At 39.4% G+C, this 24,638-nt stretch overlaps 1 protein-coding gene across 2 annotated transcripts in view; it reads left to right on the top strand.

Annotated features, from left to right (window-relative positions):
• Window positions 1-24,089, top strand: part of ELP3 (elongator acetyltransferase complex subunit 3) — a 95,170-nt gene extending 71,081 nt beyond the window's left edge. For both annotated transcript variants that reach the window (XM_057722611.1, XM_057722610.1), the window contains exon 15: window positions 22,797-24,089. In XM_057722611.1, coding sequence (XP_057578594.1) covers window positions 22,797-22,873 — 77 coding nt within the window. In that variant the 3' untranslated portion in view covers window positions 22,874-24,089. The remainder of the gene's footprint in view (window positions 1-22,796) is intronic.
• The last annotated feature ends 549 nt before the right edge of the window (window positions 24,090-24,638 follow it).

The following is a 24,638-nucleotide window of genomic DNA, read 5'->3' as shown; positions in this document are numbered from 1 at the left end:
TATCATAATGTGTTTTGGGGTTTTTTTTTTCTTCCATATTTGTTCAGTTGACTTTGGTCTTTCTAAGTACAGTGCTCTGTGTGTGTGTGTGTTTTAATTGGTTTTTGTAAAAGTCAGTTATTCCCCATAGGTTGATCCTTAAAATGAAAATCTCCTTGTGGTAGCACTAGTGCTTGTGTGCTGCATTTATTCACACTGCTTCATTAGATGTGGTGTGTAAGAAGAGACACTTGGGCGGGGGTGTTAGGATTCTGTTCCTACATTGACAGTCGCTCTCCTTGTGATATTGAATAATGTTGCTTGATCTCCATGGACCTTTATTTCTTTACTAAAAATAAGTGGGTTAGGTTATCTTTTACAGTTCTAACAGTCTAGAATTCTGCCCCTTCTTAATATCTTCATTTCTTTTAGTTCTCGACAAGACCAGTTGTGCTTTCCTGATTACATGTTTAGTAGATTCTTTTCTAAAAACCATATTAGGAGACCCTTTAATTTCATTAGTAATTGATCTTGGTCTCATTTAGTTTGGGTATTTGATATTAAAAATGATGATAAAGTTTCCCGTAGGTGGCTAATTCTACCATGATTTGTGGATGCATGTCCACGTCTGTCCCAACTAGTGATACTTGGTGACCTGTGTCCTACTTTCTTTTTTTCCCTGACCATGTCCTTGATTTGTAAATCCATCCTTGTTCTGGTCTGTAGGCTTCTGTATCACTCATACACAGTGGTGGCCTAGATATTTGGTTCTGGCATAACTAGTAGCTTGAGTAAGGGAGAGACAGATCATTTATCATGCTGGCTACTGTGACTGTAAGAGAAATGTATTTTTGTAGAATTTTTTAAATTACATTCTGATTCATTATGACTTCCCTTCATCTTGCCAGCAGGTTTTCTCTGTTTTCTTGGATTTATAATCTTTGATTCTGCCTCTAGACAATATTATTAACTACACAGTAGATCTGATTTGAATCACTAGTAAGAAAGACTCCATATATACTATTTTTCCATATTAAAAAACAAATTGTTTTTTATCTGTTACCTCAATATATTTTGTTAATAAGAGGTACATACTGTATATTTTATAGCTGATTTATCTTTTTTAAAGTAACTTTATAGCTACTTGAGAAAATTGAAAACTCATTTATCAGTCAAATGAAGCACTTTCTCAGAATGACTTTTAAGTTTATTCATTCTTCTTAAGTATATAAAATTGTCTTAGTAAGTACACTGTGTGTTTTAAAAGTAACCATCAACTCTAAATATGAAAATTAAACAAAGCAATAATGAAATGTCTAACTTCATGAACATCAAAATCACTACATGTATTGAGTGTCTCCTGTGTGTAGGGAACCAGGGCTGAGAGGGCAGGTCGAGGAAGATGGGCGGCAAGGAGATGCCACCCTGCCTTTGAGGAATGTTGACGTGGGGCCAGAACAGCTCGCGCAGGCTTCACCCTGCAGGTTGTCCTTAACTGCAGAGGAGGACAGGTTTTTCCCTACTTAGACTATTTCTCAACTCAGGATTAGCTGCTTTAGTGTAAGGAAATAATCTTTTTCTACATATAAAAAATGGAATGGGTAAATCAGTAGTGTGAGAACAACCAGCTTATAAAATAATGTGTGGGCAGGAAATAACAGTTAATTGCTGCTAAATATCTAAGCAATTAATTTGTCCCTATTAAGTCCAAGTGCTTTAGTATCTCTCATCAACTTACATGTAGCTTTTATCAACACACATCTGTTTAAGATTAACAAATCGTATCTGCTTAAAAGCCATGATGTGTATCTACTTGCATGACCAGTCTTCTTTGCTTTAAAAATGTTAAGAGGGAGAACTTTTTTCTATTCCTTCTCATATGGTGTAAAGTGCAAAGATTACACTGTAGGACCTAACCATAACATTTGAAATGCCATCACTGATAATCACCATGGAAACTGGAGTTCTCTGATGTCACACTGCCCATACCATTTCTAAAAGGGCAAATATAAGTGTCAATAGCCACTATTTAAAAAGCCACTTAATACCCCCAACAAAATTATTTTTTTTTTCTTTAGGCAGTTTTGGCTAGGCATCAGATCCAATCATGTTCCTGTTGCTGTTTGCCAAGCTAATTGCTATGCATCAAGACGAACAGCTATTCCCCAAGCTCCCCCTACTACCTTCGTCATAAGCAGTATCCTATTTGTGTTCTTTCAAGTAGAAAATTAACATGGCCATTGGCCAAGAATTGTACCAGGCTGATGGATCAAACAATGATGATGAGAAATGAGGAGAATGTCTGAGTGTTTGATGACAGAAATCACTGAAGTCAGAGGCTGACAGCCGTTTTGTTTAAACCTGTTAAAAAGGCGAAGATGAGGGGAAGGGAAAAGAGCTTAAATACAGGGTGAGCAAACGAGTCACTGTGAGGTGAGATCATCCTAGATCATGATGCTAGGAGTTATATGACAAAGCCACATCTACAGTCCCTACTAGTGAAAAAAATCAATGTCCCCGAGACTTACAATGTACGATATGGCTTCTTGGGGCTGAAATTAATGGTCTTGTGCCCCAGAACCACTGATTAATCAAATGATACGTGGGAAGAAAATAACAGTTGTATAGTTTCATGGAACTACAAATGGCTGAGGTTACTAACTGGACCCCAGAAACTTAGCCTGTATTCCAGGCTGCAACACGTCTCCCTCCTTTTGAGGCGAAAGTAGTTTCGTTCTTTGCATTATAATCTAGTTGGAAAAAATGGTACATTTGTAACTAGATCTATCTGGTAATGGACCTGTAATCATTACCAAAATGCCTAGAAAAGCATTTCCTCATTTTGGCTTACCTATTTGCTAGTGGACACAGGAAACCTGCCAAATGCACACCAGTTGGTGTTAATGTAGGACTTCTCAGAAAGGAAGGGAAAAGATTGGTTTTTTATAGCTTCTCTTTCATCCCTTCACATAATTTATCTTTTTGTAAATTATCCTCTAATTGTTCCCTAATTAAATGCACATTATTAGGGTTCTATATATTCCTCTGTTTCTTTCATTTTGATATTCTGTGATCATACTTTTTTTTTTTTTAATATTTACCTATTTGGCTGTGCCGGGTCTTCGATGTGGCAGGCAGGATCTTTTAAGTTGTGGCATGTGGGATGTAGTTCCCTGACGAGGGATCGAGCCCAGGCCCCCTGCATTGGGAACACAGAGTCTTAGCCACTGGACCCCCAGGGAAGTCCCCGTGTTTCTTTTCTGGTGCATGAGCCAGTGGGATTTTGTGGTGGTGGTGCGTATCTTTCTTTTCAGAAACAATAGGTACAACATAAAACATTGCATTACAATAAGAACTTTATTAATTTCATCATCTTTATTAATCAGACTAGCACTGATGACATAGAATACTATTTTGCTTGATAACAAATTAGCTAAACGTTTGTTAAATGGTGTCTGTATTGCTGTGGAGACGCTGCATAGCTCACTTCAGGACTTTTTATTCCCTGACTTGATGTTTACTCATTAATAGATGACTCGGTACCAGTACATAGTATGTTGCATATCAAGTGCATTGGACCCATCTCTCACTTGGCATCACATGACTATATTAATTAATTCATGTTTTTCCAATATTCCCGAATAAGCCATTAGTCAGTTTCCACTGTTGGATCTTGTAGGCGACTGAATTTTTGGCACTGTTTCCTTCATAGGCAGAGGCTAATGATACCACGTAGATGTGCTGACACTGGAGGAACAGGATTTGGATGTGGCAAGTGTCACTCTTCCCAGGTCCATGCTGTCAAGTCTTCTTGTGTCTCCAAAACATGCACATTAAAGTCTTGGAGGATAGCCTTGCGAATATAGTTGACACACCTACATTTGTAGACTTTCTCTCCCCATTCTTGTTCCTCTTCATTTATGGATATTGGGAATGATAGTTGTATACTTCTGCTTGGGTAGAGGAATAGTGTTATATTAAGTGGTTCCTAATAATATGCCCGAGGGGTCTGGGAGCTTTGATATAAAGGACTGACTTTATTGTCAGGTTACACACTTCACAGGCTTTTTTCTGAGGAAAGACTCCTTTTCCAAAGTGGTCTAGCCTGCACGGCTCACCATCTGCTCTCTATCACGAAGGCTCTTTCCTAGTTTGTTGCAATGTTAACTCCTTATCAGTGTAATATTCACAGTGATTTAGTACTGTTCTTTTCTATACATGTTTGACATTGCTGTAACCCATTCAATTTGATAAAGCTTTTCTCTTTTAGATCTATTAGAGGCAGGGATTTGGCAGATTCTTCCCGTTTGGGTGAGCAGATAACTAAAATAATGCTGGAAAATATTGATGCAGCCTTTTTTAGCAACAACCACGATACTGATATTATAGAGCCTTTTTAGTTTGGGCATTTCTAATTCCAACAGAAGATACACAGGGGATTTCTTTGGTCAGTCTGGCTTAAACTGTTGACCCTAACCAACGGCTCACATTCCCAACACATTAAGTGGTGGATTTAGGTTTTAGATTGTGACCATAGGATAATGTTTCCTTATGCACCTCATCCTCTTACCTCCCAAAGCATCCATTTGTGAATGAATCACTGATGTTTGGTATACCAGTCAGAAGCCCCAGATCTGTACCCTGTGTGGTCTGTGCCTCTTACTGCAAATCCTACTGAGTGGTTGTCTGGGTTATTTATTGTGGTGAAACACACCACCCCAAAATTTAGTGGCTTAAAACAACCATTTTATTTGCTCAGTGATTCTGTGGGTCAGAAATTCAGCAGGGCATAGAGAAGATGGCTCATCCCCATTCCATGATGTCTAGGGCCTTGGCTGGAGTGGTTTGAATGGCTGGCAGCTGCTGGGGTGGCTTGTCTGGAGTCTCTCTAGCTGGTAACAGATGCTCAGCTGAGACTGTCGACAGGAAACTTCAATTAGCCTTCTCCCAAGATGGACTCTTCTCTTTGGGCATACCTAGACTCAGGAGTTCTTGTCCCAATCCTAATATCAAGATTTTCATACAGCCATCATGGCAGCACAGTTACACCTAACACTGTCCTAAGCAGAGTTTGGCAGGCCCCACAAGAAGCACCTGCATATGACCTTTTTGTCTGCCATGAGGATATTCCTCTGTTTCCCCTTACAGGCCTATACTGTCTCATGCTTTAGGTCTATGATGTTGCACATTTATATCTTTCCTTTAGGTTATGGAAGACCATCTTTGGGCCAAGAGTACATGCTTTCCCTAGGGAGCTCTGACCCTAATCCATGTTCCTTCCTCCCCATAAACACCTAAAGATAGTCAATGCACCTGAAAGTCTTTTTCCCCCCATTTGGGGAAGTAGAAAATTGTATATAACATAAAATTTGCCATTATAACCATTTTTAAGTATACAGTTCAATGGCATTAGTTACATTCACAGTGTTGTACAACCATCACCACTATTTCCAAAATATTTTCATCACCCTAAACAGAAACTCTGTACTCATTAAGCAATAATTCCCATTTCCCCTATCTCCCAAGCCCCTGGTAACTTCTAATCTATTTTCTGTTATGAAATGTTTTGTGTCTTCCTTATTTCATTTAGCATAACATCTTCAAGGTTCATCCATGCTATACACACACATTTGGGTTGTTTCCATCATTTGGCTATTGTGAATAATGTTGCTATCACATTGGTGTACAAATATCTATTTGAGTCTCTGCTTTCACTTCGTGTCTGTACCCAGAAGTGGAGTTGTTGAGTTGGTGGTCATTCTGTTTAACTTTCTGAGGAATCACCAAATTGTTTTCTACAGCTGCAGCATTATTTTACTTTCCCATCAACAGTCCACAAGGGTTGCAATTTCTCCACATTCTTGCCTGTACTTGTTATTTTTCTTTTTTTTTTTAATTTGATAGCCATCCTAATGGGTGTATAGTGATGTTTTATTGGGGTTTTGACTTACATTTCCTTAATGACTAAAATGATGTTGAAGTTTTTTATGTGCTTGTCATTTGTGTATCTTTAAAAAAATGTCTATTCAAGTCCTTCGCTCATTTTTTAATTCGGTTGTTTGTCTTTTTGTTGTTGAGTTTTAGGAAATTTTTATATTTTCTGGCTACTAGACTCTTAATGATCTGTTATTTGCAAATATTTTTTCCCATATATATTCATAAAGATAGTGGTCTGTAGTTTGTAGTGTCTTTGTCTGGCTTCAGTATCAAGGTATTGCTAGCCTTATAGGATGAGTTAGGAAGTGTACTGCTTCAGTTTTTTGGATGTGTTTGAGAAGGATTGGTGTTCATTCTCTAAATGTTTGGTAGAAATCACCAGTAAAGCCTTCTGGTCCTGGGCTTTACTTTGTTGGGAGGTTTTTGATTATTGCATCAATCTCTTTACTGATTACAGGACTATATAGACTTTCTGTTTCTCCTTGAGTCAGTTTTTGTAGTTTGTGTTTCTAGGGATTTGTCCAATTTCAACTAGGTTATCTAATGTGTTGGTGTACATACATATTCATGTTGTTACTCATATTCTCTCAATTATTTTTATTACTGCAAAGTCAGTAGTAACGTTTCCTCTTTCATTTCTAATTTTAGTGATTTGAGTCTTTTTTCTTTGTACTTTTTTTTTCATACTTTATATGATTTCAGTCTTTTAAAATTTATTAAGACTTGTTTTATGGCCTGATATGTGATCTAACCTGGAGAATGATACATGTCCACTGTGGAAAATGTGTATTCCGCTGTTGTTGGATTATGTGTTTTGTTAGGTCTAATTTGTTTAAAGTGTTGTTCAAGTCCTCCATTGTTGAAAATGTGTATGGAAGTCTCCAACTCTTATTGTAGAACTATCTGTTTCTCCCTTCAGTTCTGTCCATTTTTGCTTCACATATTTATGGACTCTGTTGTTAGATGTATACATATTTATAATTGTTAAACCATGATGAATTGAACTGTCTACCAATTTGCAATATCCCTCTTTGTCTCTTATAAACTTTTCTTACTTAAAATGTGTTTTGTTTGATAATATATCCACCCCAGCTCTCTTGGTTACACATTGTTTTCTTAGTGATTACCTTAGGGATTACAATTAACATAAATTTATAACAACCCAGTTTGAGTAATACCATTTTAGTTTTAGTAGTCTGTAAATACTCTGCTTCTATGTAACTGTATCTCTCATTTACATTGTTACTGGCACAGATGACCTCTTTATACCAGTCTGACCTTTGACATAAATTTATAGTTATTATTTTATGAATTTGCCTTTTAAATTATACAGGGAAAAAAGGAGTTACAAACTAAAAGAACAATAATACTGGCTTTTGTATTTACCTATGTGGTTATTACCGGTGTTTACTTATTTATTCATATGGCTTTGAGTTACTGTCCAATGTCCTTTTATTTCAGCTTGAAGGATTCTTGTAGGGTAGGTTTAATGGTAACAGACTTCCTTAGCTCTGGTTTATCTGGGGATGTCTCAGTTTTTCCTTTGTCCTTGAGAAATACTTTTGCCAGATAAAGAATTTTTGGTTGACAGGGTTTTTGCTTTTTTGTTTTTTCTTTCAGTGCTTTAAATATGTCACCCCATTGCCTTTCTGACCTCCATGGTTTCTGATATCAGCTCTTAATCTTATTGAGGATCCCTTGTACATGACGAGTCACTTCTCTTGCTGCTTTCAAGATTCTGTCTTTGGCTTTCAACAGTTTGACAGTAATGTTCCTCAGTGTGGATCTCTGAGTTTACTCTGCTTAGAACTTGTTTAACTTCCTAGAAGTGTAGGTTCATGTATTCCATCAAATTTGGGGAGTTTGGGGCCATTACTTATTTTTTCTACCTTTTCTCTCTCATCTCGCTCTGAGGCTTCTATGATGTGCTAATATGCTTGATGGTGTAGCACAGGTCCCTTATTTTAGCTATGGTACTTTTTAGCTCCAGTATTTCCCTTTGGTTCCTTTTTATAATTTCTCTTTATTGGGGTCCCCCCTTTGTTTATACAGTGTTTCCTTTAGTTCTTTTTACTTTCTTTTTTTAATTGAAATATATTTGACATATAACTGTAAGTTTAAGAGGTAGAACATGTTGATTTGATATTTATATATAATGCAATATCATTGCCATTGTAATGTTACTGACACCTCTAAGACATCACATAATTATCATTTTTTGTGGTGAGAATAATGAAGATCTAGTAGTCTCTTAGCAGATTTGATGTTTATAATACAGTACTGTTGTTATATTGTGTATTAGATCACCAGGATTTATTTATCTACAGGTATCAGTTTTGTACCCTTAAACAGCATCTCTCCTATTTCCCTACCCCTCAGCCCCGGGTAACCACCATTCTACTCTCTCTTTTTATAAGTTTGGCTTTTTCAGATTCCACATGTAAGTGATATACAGTCTTTGTCTCTCTCTCTATCTGACTTCTGTCACTTAGCATAATGTCCTCAAGGTTCATCTGTGTTGGTGCAAATGGTATGGAAATGGATTTCCTCCTTTCTTAGGGCTGTATTATATTTCTGTGTGTGTGTGTCATTTTTTTTTTTAATCCATTTATCCGTTGACAGATACTTAGGTCATTTCCATATCTTGGCTGTTGTGAGTAATGCTACAGTAAACATGGAACCACATATATCTCTTCACCAACCTGTTTTTACTTCCTTTGGATATATACCCAGAAGTGGACTTTGCTGTATCATATGGTAGTTCTAAATTTTTGAGGAACCTCCATACTGTTTTCCATAGTGTACCTACTTACATTCCAGCAGTGGTGTACAAGGCTTCTCTTTTCTTCGTGTCCTCACAGCACTTGTTAACTCTTGTCTTCTTGATGATGGTCATTCTAAACAGGTATGAGGTGCTAGCGCCTTGTGATTTTTACTTGTGTTTCCTTGATGATTAGTGATGTTGAACACCTTTTCATGTACCTGTTGGCCATTTGAGTGCCTTTGTCTTCTTTGGGAAAGTGTCTGTTTAGTTCCTCTGCCCATTTTTTAAATCAGATTGTTTTTTGTTATTGAGCTATGAATTTTTATTATATTTTGGGTATTAACTCATCTAATATTTGGTTTGCAAATATTTTCTCCCATTCTGTAGTTGCCTTTTCATTTTATTATTTCTTTTGCAGTGCAGAGGCTTTTTAGTTTGATGCAGTCCCACTTGTTAACTTTTACTTTAGTTGTTTCACTTGTTAACTTTTACTTTAGTTGTTTGTGCTCCTCTAGTTCTTTGTCCATGGTTTCCTTTAGCTTCTTGAGCATAGTTATTACAATTGACTTTGCCTAGTAATCCCAGTGTCTAGGATTCCTCAGGCATAGTTTCTGTCGACTTCTCTTTTTCTTGTGAGTGAGCCTTAGTTTCCTGTTTTTGGTATGCTTTGCAATTTTTTGTTTAGAACTGCACATAAGAATTGTGAAAGATTCTCTCCCTCCTCAGGGATTGCCCTTGAGGGCTGCAGTCATCCATTTGTATTTTTTCAAACTATTTTTTGCAAAGTTCTTTGTTGCATGTGGTCACTAAAATTTCTGTTTCATTACCTCTGCAGTCAACCTGTGACCTGCCAGGGATTTCCTTAAATGTCTGGATCTTATAAAGGGGGGTGAGGGAATATGTCTCTTCAAATCTCACTAGATAATCTTACTGCCCACCCTGGCTCTAGGATTGGGGGATGGTACATGGTTCACATCTGCTGCCCTCTTAGTGAAGTTCAGTAGCCTCTCCCTTCATCGGGCACTCCCCTGGTTGCTGTGTAAGTGCCTTATCAGGTTCTGGTGTCCTCAAATAGTTGGCTCTGATTTTTTTTTTCCACCTTACTGGTTGTTTTAGTAGAGGGACTGATCTCTAGAGTTTTCTACTCTACCATTTTCCCTCTTAAAGTCTACTTTTTTTTAAAAGACTATAAATAGAAGAGATCCCTCTTCCTACCAGGTTATCAATGGCAGACTTTTTAACTTCTGCAGAAACACACTAATGATTTGAGACATGAGCAAAGTAGTGAAAATGATGTGTGACATAGCCAACATTCTGCACTGGTGGGAACAGAGCCACTCATTTTTGAATTAGATGATTGTGGGCGCTCCTATGTCAGACTCCCTGTGAAGAATAAACCTCAGCTATGAGGTAATTCTCTACTGTAAGTTACCACAGTAGCTTCTATTTAGATTCTGTGTACCTGCTTTATAAGTTACCTGCTTTTATTCTTTGTTCATTTTTACTTTGTTATTATCTTGGTATACCCATTTCAGAAGGAACAGGGGAGCTTTTAGGCTGCTGGGTAACCGGTTGAATCTTCTCTCCTGAGATATTCTCTGTATCTTTCAAGATGATGGAGAATAAATGTACTAATGTGCTAATGCCTTGCAGTAACCAGCTACTTTGAAGAGCTAAGATTATATGTGGGTAACCTTGTAAGAGTTTCTTTTTAACAGAACAGGAAAAAAAATTCTCTTTCAAAGATTTAGGGTCATTGAGTTAATTGGCTCATTTTCAAACATTCAGAAGAAAAACCTTTCCCCAACTCAGATATCAGTGTGTATTGTTGAAGAGTGAAATATTGCCATCCTACTAAGAGATCAATGAGATGTAATAAAATCTCATTTCAGTAGCAAATGAATGAAACTAATGAATACATTTGCCTTGTATTAATGCTGCTAATCATATATCAAGCACTCAGTAGTTGATTAATTGAACCCAAAAGTAATTAAAAGTTTTTTGAATTTTTTATTTCACTGATTTTTTTATTAAATGATCGCATGACATCTCAATCTTTCGCATCTAATCAGGAAAATCAGAGATTTCAAAGGATAGATTTAGCATATTTTCTCTCTTTTTTCAAGTTTGGTTTTAGGAGTGTGGCGTGGGCTCAATTTTAATTCAGTCCAACATGTAACTAGCCATGAAGCACAGCCCTGTGACCTAACAAAGGTTGTGAATGAACCTCCAGATTTTGAATTCATTTTTCTTCTTCTCACATGAAAATGTCTGCATTATTAGGCTAAAGTTTTTCTTTTTTTGAAGATTCTAGGAGATAAAACTCTAATTTCCATGTTCTTAGTATATGCAATAAATACTTGATCAATTAAATGATTTCTTCCTCTATTAAGTCACATTAGAAATTTCATGTTCTTTGTCCAGTTGGAATCACTAAACCCAAGTTTTCTCATTTGATTTTCCATATGCATGAAGAATTGATTTATTTCTCCATTTAAAAGAAGCATTCTTGTAGTTGAAATAACTTAATCTTACCTTCTCTTTTTCATTTTTAAAAGTTGACAGTAAACTGTAACAAACAGACAGAGTTGACTAAATGTTTAAAAAATGAATTGTTTAACCAGTCCCTACTGAGGTCAAGAACATAACCAACATCCAATATCCATGTTGACCCCATCCCATTTAATCCCCTCTCCTTGCCTTCCTCCTGTAGCCTCTTTTTTCCTATTTTCTTCTGTGTGTTTCTTTATATTCTACTATCTAATTATGAATCACTTATAAATAGTTTAGTTTTGTTTTTAATTTTAGATAAGTGGGGTCATTTTGGTATATTTTTGTTGTTCTGGCTACTTTTGTGCAACATTGTGAGATTAGGTCACATTGTGTGTAGCTATGTTCATTCATTTTCATTGATAGGCAGGGATTCATTATATAAATGTCTCACAGTTTATCTGTCTTGCTGGATATTTGAGTAGTCTCCAATTTGGGCTTATGAATATTCTTATATATGTATCTTAGGGCTCATCAGTACACATTTGTGTGGAATATATCCCTAGGCATTGCTGGATTTCAGGGAATACATATGTTCAGCTATGAGTCTACAAAATGGTTTTCCAAAGTGCTACCAATTTTCATTCCCACCAGGAATGTATAAGAGTTTCAGTTCAATATAATGTGTATGTAGTGGTGTTTCTTTGTGGTTTTAATTTACATTCCCTGATAACTAATGAAGTTGGCTACCTTTTCATATGCTTATTGGCCATTTGGATGTCTTTTCTGAAGTGTCTGTGTCTGAGATATATTTTTTCAAAAATCCACAAGATATTATTACTATTATAATTACTGTTATGTAGGGTCAGTATTCATTTAGATTTACTGGAATACTTACCACTTTCTTTGCTCTTCAGTCCTTGCTGCATCTCTAAGGTAGTTTATTCATTTTCATTGATATATAGGATTCCATGAAGTGATTACATCACAGTTTATCTGTTTTACTATTGATGAATATTTATTTGGGTAATTTGCAAGTATTGTTTTCTTTGTCCCTAAAGAATTAATTTTAGTATTAATGTGCTAGTAGCAAATTATTCTCATTTTGATTGTATGAAATATCTTATTTTGCTTATTCTTGAAGTAAGTTTTCACTGAGTGTAGAATTCTGGGTTTGCATTTATTTTCTTTTTGGCACCTTGAAACTGTCTTTCCACTGTCTTCTTCCTTTTAATGATGCAGTTAAGTCAGATGTCTGAGGATATCCTCTGGCTGCTTTTATGATTTTTTTTTTAAAGTGTCTTTATTTTTAAATTGTCTTTGTTTTCTCTAGTTTTACTATGATTCTTTCTAGATGTGCATTTCCTCTGCTTGAGCTTGCTTAGGTTTCATTGGGTTTCTTTAATTGGTGGTTGATTTTTTTTTTCTTTTTTTTTTTTTTAAGTTCTGAGTAATTGTCAGTCTCTAACTCATATACTGATTCTATCCCATTCTCTTCCCCACCATCCTGGGACTCCAGTTAAACATAAGTTAGACCTACTCATTGTATCCATTGTGTCTCATACCCTCTTCCCCCACCCATTATTCTGTTTCTCCATGCTTCATTGTTGATAGTTTCTTCTGATTTAACTTACACTTTACTTGTTAAGTCTCATCTACCATTAAACTCATCCATTGATGCCTTAGTTATTTTATCTTTCAAGTCTCTGATTTCTGGTATCTTTCTCAACTCTGTTATACCATGTTTTATAGTTTCCTGTTGCTTTTAAACATTCTTAAATTCAGCATCTGTCTCCATGTATGTAGAAAGCATAGCTTTTCTACAGTCTATGTCAAACAATTGCAGGGACTCCAGGTTTGAAGTCTCCTATTTTTTATCATGTTGTCATCTTTAAGTACTCCTCATTTTTATTATTTGCTGAGCATTTTATGAGAGAGTTTGCTTTCAGGAATGCTTCAAGACCTAGATGGTGGTTGCTCCCCAACCGCCCTCGTAGCATAGCCAATAGCCCTTCTTGGAGAGGCGTGAGGTTCAGGGTGCTGGCAGCTGGTTCTCTGCCGCTGGTGGCCACGTGACTCCTCCCATCCTCCTTGTCTCTGGCCGGCCTTTGTGGATCCAGCTGCCCTTCCTGGGTTGGCATCACCAATGAGGCACAAAAGGTTCTTCTCCCTTCTCAAAGCTCACATTTTCTCCTAATTCTCTGCCTGATAATTAATCACTGTGAGATCTCTGATATTTTTCTAGTGAAAGCATTTTTAATTTTGTCTAAATTTTTAAATTGTCTTCAGCTGGAAAGTTGATCCTAGTCATTTAGTCGGCCATAATGAAGCCTGGGGTCACCTTTTCTGTAAGCTTAAATACTCCTGACTTGTCTCCTTCTCCTCTGGGGTCTAGTTTCTGTCTTAGTTCCATCTTTGTGGCTTTTTTCCCCCAAACTCTACATTATATTTCTCTGCATTTTAAAAAGAGTGACCACATTTATCAATTTGTTATTTAAAAGTATCCTCCTTCCCAGTAGTTCTCACATTGGTAAGCCACATCTGTTAACACAGTTTTGTATTGCCTGCCTGTGTTATCCGAACCTTTCATGTAATTATTGTTTCCTACTGAGCCCTGTTAGTGAAATGGAAATAAGGTCACCATGTTTGTTTCAGCTAATGGTTTATCAAACAAAGGACACTGAGAAACTAGACACAGGGGAGGTAAGGTGATCTAGACAAGTCAGATGTCCTTTCTGTGCTTTAATAAAATGGCTGTGCTGTTATCAGAGCCGACTAGATGTTTATAGCCAGAGGGGGGGAAGCAGGGTCTGGCATCACCCACAACACAGGCGCTGTGGCTCCTTGGGAACACTCTACACGCCATGGAGTCAAATTGGCTCTGAATTACAGTTCTTCTGCTTCCCAGCTGTGTGACCTTAAGTAATGACCCTTTCTGAAATGCTCGTGCTCCCAGGATAGTAATCTCAGTCTTGTGGTGCGTGTCAAGCATCTAGCATGCATGCCTGGCGTGATTTAAGGGCTCAAAAAAGTCATCTTCCTCTAGCTTTTCACTTTACAGTCGCTCAGCTATAAGGTTGTTGCTTCTTTTGTTTTGAGATGGAGTTAGAATCACAAGCTAGGTTGAGTTGAGGCTCATTTCCTGCTCCTGACTTCCTTTCTCTTTTAAAGGGAGAATGTGTTTATTTTCAGTTTCTAAGCTTTACTCTGGTGTTGGACTTTATCCCCTTAGAAAGAAAGGGCCGTAGTAACGTGGAGAAGCAGAGGTTTGCAGCCAAAGCAGGTACCACATTGATTAGTTTACTCCTTTTGCCTGCTTCCTCTAAAATTTATATAAAAATAGTTTGCATAGTTTCTAGTATAGAATCAGCAGAATTTAAGTAAACAGCTAGGTTTGTTCCATATTCATCTTTTAAGGTTTTGTGATTTCCTCCCCCCATCTACCCACTTTTATTAAAGAGCACTGAGCCAGCCCATAATTAACCTGTGGCCAGTGGCTGAGGCAGTTGGCATGTACATTTCAGGTGATTTCCTCTCTTTCCTCAGTATTTAGAGTAAACGAAACTGTGTTAAGCTAAACGGTGCACATCTTCTAAAGAGAGGGAGAGGGGATGAGGAAGCAGAGGTGTTTTTGTCCACCTTAAGGGGCTTGAGACTTGAAGGCATTTGGTACAGAAAAAGGCAGAGAAATGCTGTCGCCCAGGTCTCCCCCAGGCTGCAGGTTCACTGGGAGGCAGGTAGCTCTTGGCAGCCAGCCTCGAAGCAATAAGCCAGAGGCCATAGTTGGGAAGCAGCTTCCCAACAAGCTCTGACCTGACTGCCCTCTGCTTCTCTCCTCCCACCTAGAGCCAGCAGTGTCCTCTGTCTTAATTTTAACACTGGTCTGGGTTTTTAATTTTAATACCTAAAGTTTACATATACACACAAAAGTTTATTTTCTTCTCCCAAAGAGGTGTATGTCCTGGGCGTGAGGCCAGGAAGGTAAATATAGAGAGAGGATGGTCACTAAAGCCACATCTCAGAATATCATTCTAATCACAATTCAAGTGTTCTTTTTTCACCTTATCTCCTTTTGTCATCATCGTAGCTGGTAAAGTAATGAAGACAAAGAGTAGGAAGAAGGCCCCTATGATATGGGTAAATTCAAGTTGTGGGTTCGTAACTTGGAGGATCATGCTTTAGCTCCACTGACAGCTGTCAGCTCTGCTGATGGGGCCCCCGGGGACTGCTGCAGAGAGGTTACTCCTCCTCATCCCTCAGCCCAGGGAGTGGCAGACTCGCACACAGGCAGGCAGAGAACCTGGTTACTTGTACAGCCCACTGCATGTCTGTCCTCAAGGGCAGGAGCCTTTGAGACAGCTGCCCACGTCAGTCCAGGAGCCTGGCTGACGTAAGCTGTGAAATGTAATTGCTTTTTCTTGGCTGGCTAACAAGAGGAAAGTTACTGTCACGAGGACTGTCTAGGAGCCCTGCTAACCAAGGAGAGGAGAAGGGGGCAGAGTGGCCTCCACCCACACCGGTGATGGCTTGTTCCCTTCTTAAGCTGGCTGAGAGTGCTAATACTTTTGCCAGCCTGTTCTGCAGAGTGTAGAAACGGGGAAATCTTTCTATCAAGAAACGAGAGGCACAGAGAAATACAAATGGGGAATATGTTTGTTTAGTCATTTAAGAGGTTGGAGTCCAGGCTGGCTAGAGGTCAGACTTCTCTCCCCAAGAGACTTAGGGCCTCCCTGAAGGTCCAGAAGTAGACTTCTCATCTCACTGCTACTGCATGTTATTGAAAACAGGATGGGAGGTTGAAAATATGCCTTTCCTTCAAAAACGCACATAGCAAAGCCTCTGTGCCTCTCCTCAAGGTGGTAATAGTTTCCAGGACCCACGTCCTGTATACAGGGCAGAAGTAGAGAGCCCAGGGAGCCTGTATGCTCAGTGGGACTCTGAGGAATGCTGAGTTGTACCCCAGTAAAGCTGTTCCTTTAACCAGCACACTTAGGAAATCGGGGCACTCCAGACTATGGAACTTTGTGGTTGTCAAGGGGCTGTTGAGTCCTGTGTTAAGTGTAAGGAACGGCTTCTCTCTCACCTCTACAGCTATTTATGGTGGGCAGATGTAGGTTGTGGCATGTTTGGGGAAGTAAAGCTCTATGACCAGCTGCACATCGTCAGTCTGGTAATAGCTGGTAAAGAAGATGGTAAAGATTACCATCATCTTTATTTGAAAGAGGAGAATTAAACATGTCTCCAGGGACTTCACATGGGTAGAAAGTTAGAAGCATTACACATCTGATGGATGAACTGGTAACTGTTGAAGCTGGGCAGTAGGTATATGGAGGTTCAATGTACTATCGTCTCTCCTTTTGTATATTTGAAATTCTCTGTAATAGATCGTTTTAAGCCCATGGGAAATGGCATCTGTTTTGTAAAATTAGAAGTGTAAAAAGCCAACCTCACACCATCATTGAATGGCCATCATTAAAAAGTCTACAAATAATAAATGCTGGAGAAGGTGTGGAGAAAAGGGAACCCTCCTACACTGTTGGTGGGAATGTAAATTGGTGCAGTCACTATGGAGAACAGCATTGAGGTTCCTTAAACTAAAAATAGAGCTACCATATGATCCAGCAATCCCACTCTTGGGCATATATCCCAAAAAAACTGTAATTCGGAAAGATACACTCACCCCCATGTTCACTGCAGCACTATTTACAATAGCTGAGACAAAGAAACAACCTAAATGTCCACTGACAGATGAATGGATAAAGAAGATGTGGTACATATATACAATGGAATACTACTCAGCCATAAAAAAGAATGAAACAATGCCATTTGCAACAACATGGGTGGACCTAGAGATTATCATACTAAGTAAGCCAGACAGAGAGAGACAAATATGTGATATCACTTATATGTGGAGTCTAAAAAAATTATACTAATGAACTTATTTACAAAAAAGAAATAGACTCACAGACATAGAAAACAAACTTGTGGTTACCAAAGGCGAAAGGTGGGGAGAGACAAATTAGGAGGTTGAGATTAACAGATACACACTACTATATGTAAAATAGATAACCAACAAGGACCTACTATATCGCACAAGGAACTATACTCAATATCTCGTGCATATATGTAACTAAATCACTACGCTGTACACTTGAAACTAACACATTATAAATTAACTGTACTTCAATTTTTTTAAACTCCAGAAGTATTTCTGAAAACTTTAGGGGAAGTTTTTGTTAGTTACAGATAATAGTATAAATCAGAAAGCTGCCTCTACATCTTTAAGCTAACAAAGTAGGAAATCTGAAGCTAGATTTAGAAGCCCTGCCCTTCATTCCTTTTACTTTGAATCATTCCCACTACCTGGCAGCTAACATAGGGCCAGTTCTTTCTTTTTTTTAAAAAATACATCCCCCAGGTGCACATTTATTTATAGGTACACAACAGTAACTGAATACAGTACAATAAATCTGCAGGCATTTATTGCATGTTGATTATATTCAGACACTGTACTAATTCCTGAGGATAGAAGTCATTGACTTCAAAAGGCTTATATTCTAGGAAGGGGGCTAGACATGCAAGTAAAATACAGCACAGCGTGACTACTGAAGCAGTAGAAGTCTCCGTCAGGGATTCAGCCAGCGTGGAGAGGGAGTTATGAATTCCAGCTTCTTTATGGAGAGGGGAGGTATGTACAGAGGTCTCCTGGCGGGAGTGGGGGTTCTGCCCTGGGGCGTGGGCTACAGCACTGAAGGGGCAGTGGATTAGGGAAATTATGTCTGGTTTGGTAATGCTCGCCTATAAGGAGTAAGGTCAGATATGGCAGGAACTAGAGGTAAACCAGACAGGACATGAAAGACTGTGTATCAGGCTGAGGAATCTGAGCCCTGTCTTGGGACTTGCCAGTAGGACAGCAGCATGGTCAGGATTACCACCCTGATGTATGGTTTTAACTGCTGACTTGACCTCTTGTGTTTATCTCTTCCTGTCTTCAAGTTCACATGTCAGTTACAACATTTTCAGTTACAAGTTACACAAAACTCAACTCAAATGGTTTAAACCCAACATGGATGAAGTTTGACGATATTATGGCAAGATACAAGCCAGTCACAACAAGACAAATACTGAATGATTCCACTTACATGAGGTACCTAGAATAACCAACTCCATAGAGACAGAAAGTAGAGCCGGAGGGGCTGCCAGGAACAGAGGAAAGGGGGCATAGGGAGCCGTTGTTTAGTAGGTACAGTTTCAGTTTTACTTCTGGAGACGGATGATGGTGAGGGTTGTACAACAGTGTGAAGGTACTTAATACGAGTAAACTGGGTACTTAAAAATGGTTAAAATGGTAAGTTTATCTTGTGTATATTATTACAATACAATAAAGTACCAAAACAAATGGCTTAAACCAAACGGAAAACATTATTTCATAACAGCTTTTTAGGTAGAGCAGCTTCAGGGTTGGCTAGTTCATGGTTCAGCAGTATCAGAAAGGACCCAGGTTGTCTTCAGCTGTGCACTTCGCCAGCTTCCACCCACCTGCTTTATCCTCAGCCAATTCCCCTTGTAAGACAACTACCCCGGGGCAGAAATTTCTTTCCAACAGGCCCACAGACATGGAGAATAAACTAGTGGCCACCAGTGGGGAGAGGCAAGGTAGGGGTAGGGGATTAAGAGGCACAAACGGCTATGTGTAAAATCAATAAGCTACAAGGATATATTGTACAGCACAGGCAGTATAGCCAATATTTTATCATAACTTTAAGTGGAATATAATCGATAAGAATTTTGAATCACTGTGTTGCACACCTGAAAATATTATTGTAAATCAACTATACTTCAATTAAGGTAAAGAAAATAAATTTCTTTCCAAAAGGACATCCAAGAAAAGAGACCATCTAAGAGCAAGAAAGGCTTCCAAAATCATGTATTTCTCAACATCCCCACGTGAATGTCTAATAGCCATTTCACCTGCAGCACAGCCAGAGTTCCAGCTCCTGGTGTCCTCCTCACCCCTTCTTCTCACCATCTTTCAGTCTCACTAACTGGCAATTCATTCTGTCTCCAAACCATTCCTTTGCTCAGACCAAAAACCTTAGCGTTATCTTGGGTCCTCTCTTTATGTCCACCCTACGTCCATCGACAGATTCTTTGGACTCTCCCTTTAAGTGTTTCCAGGTTCCAGCTACTCTTCACCATCATGACTCTGGTTTGAGCCACCACCATCTCTTACCTGGATTATTGCAATAGCTTCTTAACTGGTCTCCCTATTTACTCACTTATTAACAATATTTCAGTGAGTACTTAATATGTGCAGGCAAAAATCCTTGCCCTCCTAGAGCTTTCATTCTGTTCTCAAAATAGCAGGCAGAGGACTTCCTAGGTGGCGCAGGGGTTGAGAATCTGCCAGCCAATGCAGGAGACACGGGTTCGAGCCCTGGTCTAGGAAGATCCCACATGCCACGGAGCAGCTAAGCCCCTGCACCACAACTGTTGAGCCCATGTGCCACAACTGTTGAAGCCCATGCACCTAGGGCCCATGCTGCACAACAAGAGAAGCCACTACAATGAGCAGCCTGCGCGCCACAATGAAGAGTAGCCCCTGCTTGCAGCAACTAGAGAAAGGCCGTGTGCAGCAACAAAGACCCAACGCAGCCAATAAATAAATAAAATTAAAAAGAAAAACAAACAGCAGGCAGAGTGATCTCTTTCAAATATAAGTAAATCATGTCACTTCTCTGATCAGAATTCTTAGATTAATGCTATAGTCTGTACATGTAGCTGAAGATGAGGAGAAGCATGTTTTAATCTCAGGGTGCCTGTGCCTCTGCCAATTGCTGTCATGTCACAGAACATAGTTCAGTTTGAACGCAGACTTTAACGTAGGAGAAAGAGGATGAAAAAAACAATTTCTAGTATGTAGGATCCTAGAAACGGAAAGCACTGCATTGAATGAGGCATCTATGTGATAGAGTGATCACTCCGGTAATGGTTTCTTAGTCACCTGCCTCTCATCCTTTTTCCTTATTTTGCTGAATTCTTTGGACAAATTGAGCTCTTAAAATGCATTGAACATCTGTTAAATGGATGTGCCCCCTCTTGAGATTTTTTTAATTGAGCTAGAATGTACAAGCAACAAAGTACATTTTCAGTATATTGCTTAATTTGTGTGTGTATGTTCCCATGTAACTTCTAACCTAGATCAAGATATACTATTTTCAGCATTCCAGAAGACTCACTTGTTCCCTCTTTCAGTCCATATCATCTTCCAGATGTAATCGGTATTCAGACTTCTTTCACCATTAAATTAGTTTTGCCTGTGTCTGAACTTCACATCGATGGAATCTTTGATATCAGGTTTCTTTTTTGCAAAATTAGATCTGTGAGATTCATCCGTGGTGTTGCAGGTAGCTCTAGTTCCTTCTTTGTTTTTGCAGTATAGTATTCTATTGTGTGAAAATACCACAGTTTATCCATTCTACTGATAGATATTTAGGTTATCTCCTGTTTTGGATATTATGAGTAACGTGTCTTTTGTTGGCTGTAGCATTCATTTCTCTTTTCGCTCCAGGAGTGTAATTGCTGGGTCATAAGACAGGCTTACAGTGAAGTGGTTGCACCCTCTAAGGGGTGAGAGATGTCTTCCTGGATCCAGTGGGTCTGAGCTGCTGCCTGACCCATTATTTGTTCTTCATATTTTTGGTCTTCCCCCAGCTCTACCCCAAGCCACAGTGTTAAACAAAAGTAATGATTAGAACACAAAGACAAGGTGAAACTGTGCAAGATGGAATATCAGTAATCCTTGGATTTAAAGGGAGATTCTCTGGTGACTTGTTATCACATGACACGGTTTTGTTACCTCCATCACATGAGCTGCAGTTCTGTTTTCTTAATACTTGAAAATTTTTGAAGGAGGTGGGAAACAAAGCATGGTGGGAAATCCTAGTCCTAAATAGTAAATGTTTGGGCTAAAGAATTAGGCAAGACTGGAGAGGGCTAGCAGTGGTTTGACTCCACGCACAATACTGATCACTAGGAATACAAAGTGACAAACAAGATACATAGGGTTTCCACCACGTGGGAAGGCCAGCCAGCAATCACAGCGCACTGTGGAGAGAGCTATGGGCGAAACATGGAGAAGAAGCACACCAGGGTCTTCCTTTACGTTACACACAGTAAAACTACAACACTACTGACACCGGAGGTATGGGTTTTGCACACATCACGCAATTCCACAGCACCAGCTGTGTGGCCTGCAATTAACTCAGTTCTGACACTATATCCCTGGAGATGGCATCGGACCCCACAGGTTACAGGTCAGTCCCGCAAGACTGCCCCCACTTCAGATGCCAATCACAAGTCTAGGTTGTCACTGCTTCTCACCAACAAGCTCCAGATCAGAGGTTCCCATGACCCCCTCCTCAGGTTCAGTTAATTTGCTAGAGGGCATAGCATGAGCCAAGCCTGGAAGCTAGGCCAGGAGCCAGACACACAGGGAACTTAGAAAAGTTAAATCTTCACCGAGGCAGAAGAATACTGTTTCAGGGGAGAATAGCAGCATGAGATGAAGCTAGAAATATAATCAGATATCAGATCGTGAAAAGCTCTAAAATAATAACAGCAGCCAGTGTTCTGGAGCAATTGGCTTTTTCCAGGTTCTGGACTAAGCACATCTCAAGGACTATCTCATTTAATAGTCAGCATCCTTAAAACATAGTCATGTTATTACAGATGATAAAGTGTAGGGTCAGAGAAATTAAGTAATTTTAAGCCACACCCTTAAAATGACAGATTTAGGCCTTAAACCCATATCTAACTGATCAAAAGCCCATTCTCTTAGTCACTCCTATAGATAATATCACATAAGCCACGCTTTAACCTCCTCTGAGCTCAGCTTCTTGTATGTGATGTTTTAGGATTATGTTTCTCAAGCTTAAGTACATATAGATTTCCTTTTAAAGAAAAAAGTTGACCTTTAGTATTTACTGAAATCAGCTAATATTCCTTAAATATATGTAAACATAAAACTAGCATAAACTCCTGGTACTTATACTGCTCATTTATCAAAATACAAATACCAGTTAATACCCCCCCGAAAAAAAATAAAATTAATGAAATGCAAATTAAGTAGCACTAATTTAATGTCACTGATGGTGTTTTGTGGCAGTCATCACTCTGGATGTGAGTGGCACTGACATTTCTCTTGGTCAGGGCACCTTGGCTGCCAGCGGCTGGGAGACCCCACTTCCTGCACTTGTCCTCTCATTCAACCTTCCAGGAAACCATAACGTTGTCTGGCTTCACTCAGAGTGTAGACATCTCACATATTAGATCCACCACTTCCCATTCACCTATAATACCTGAAGCCATGCTGCATGATACCCATGGAATTGTAAACCCACAGGCTCTGAAATACAGTTTCTGTGCTTTAATACAACTTGAATTCAGAATTTTTAAAAGTTCCAAACTTAATCAAGTGAGATTTGATCTGGAATGGACTTTGGTCTGTGAATGAGAGTGGGAGAAGGAGGACAGCTAGGAGGGGCGCATGTGCTGGCTTTTGAGGGCTGCTAAAGTAATGCTTAGTAGAGATTCCTCTGACTTTTGTCTTTCTGCTTCTTCACAGGGGTCGGCACCAGGAATTATTACAGAAAGATTGGCTACAGATTGCAAGGTCCATACATGGTAAAGAACCTAAAATAACCATCACACGAGTCTACCTTAATGTACATCCTCCCTGGTAGGAAACAGAGATTCAGGATGTCTTGAATACTCAGCACAGAGGCTGAGTGAAGCACATGGACCTCCCCAACCCCGGCAAGGAGCTTCCCCCTCCCCCTGGAGCTGCAGAGACTGGAAACTGCACTCAGGGCTGGGCAGGGCGTCTGCTGACCAAGCCCACAGAGCCTGGGTGCTCGGACCGCCCCGCACTGCCCCCTCCTGCATGTTCTCAAGACATCACTTCTGTTTTCGAAGCTTAAGTCCTGTATCCAATTTCTAAATTCTGCATGAGGCCTGCAAATGACCTAACTGTGACTCAGGCACAGTGACAAAAGCAAACTAATCAACTCATTTGAACACCACAGTTCATGAACTAAAACTGGCTATGTCATTTGAGGAGGACACTTAGATTATTTATACCCTGTACAGACAAAACATCAGGTTGGGACATGTGAAAACTGTCAGACGTTGATCTTTGGCCTGTAACTACATGTGCATTCCAGCACAGGTTAAGAAAATGAGCTTTTGTTTTAATGGAAATCATTCTGGTTCCTGTGCTGCTGTTTGAAATAACAGTGTGATGGGGAGAGAAGTGAGGTTGTCGGCTTGTGTTTCACGCTTGAAACCAGCCTTTGTCATTTGGGAGCCTGCCAGCTATGAAGGGCCATTACAGACATCCATTTATTTCACTTTTTTTTTTTAATCAGCTGTAGTTCGCGTACTCTTGACAACTGCAAAACACCGTGGGTGTCACTTTCGCCCAGAGAAGCATTTGGCTTCCCCGTTAGTCTGTCCTGAGCAGGCAGAGTCTACCATGCACGTGTCTGAGCCTGTGTGGCCCTAAGTCAGGTGCACACCACAGAAGCTATTCCCTGCATTTTAATTCTTTAAGTGGATTTTGGTTTGTTTTAAATGGAATATGGTCAGGGTTAAACTCACATTTGAAAGCAAAAAAAGAAAAGAAAACGGGCCCAAATCTAAAAATAGGAAAAACATTGGCTTTTTCAAAGGTTCATCTTACAGAACTGCTTCTCTATAACTTCCAGGTAGTCTGCTAAGGAGACTCAGCCTGGAGAGGGTCAGTTCTTAAGAGCATGGCTTAACCCTGCGTCCCCTGGCCTCTGTGGCACTTTACAAAGGTTTATGAAATGGAATTGATTCCTCTAAACGTTTGGAAAATAAAATCTTCAACACACAAGGGAGCATCATGTAAAGGTTTTTTCTCTCCCTGTAAATGCAGTGACGTTTGCCATGAGTTTTCAGGTTTGGGTTCCCTGTCTGTGGCGGTATTTCTTCTGGGTGCTTTTGCCATTTTGCTAAACTGCCACAAGGCAAATGGCATTGGCGTCCTCGTGGGCTCACTGTGGAACTGCAGAGGCTTTCTGTGAGTGCTGCTTAGGGAATTCAGCTGCTTCTCAGTTTTAAGCCAAGCTGAGGACTATAGCCCAGAAGACAGCCTCTCAGATAACCACACTTCTCTGGAGCAGGTCCTCAGTTTTCAGCACAGTCTTAAAAAAAACACAGATCAGCACATACACCGCAAATTAGTATGGCCTTGGCACCTAGGAAGGGAGGCTTATCATGGAAGTAGTACCAGCATTGGCATCCCAGAAAGAAAGGCATTTAGTCTTTATTTTTAACATAGACATTCTTTACTTCTGGTCAGTGTGCCCTTTTCTTTAATAATTAAAGCAGATGTACAGTGTATGTTTGATAGGCCAGAAACAGGCTGTTCTTGTTAGCATCA

Source organism: Hippopotamus amphibius, chromosome 2 (assembly GCF_030028045.1).
Source record: "Hippopotamus amphibius kiboko isolate mHipAmp2 chromosome 2, mHipAmp2.hap2, whole genome shotgun sequence".
Lineage (NCBI taxonomy): Eukaryota > Metazoa > Chordata > Mammalia > Artiodactyla > Hippopotamidae > Hippopotamus > Hippopotamus amphibius.
This window is presented reverse-complemented; position numbering and strand designations above follow the sequence as displayed.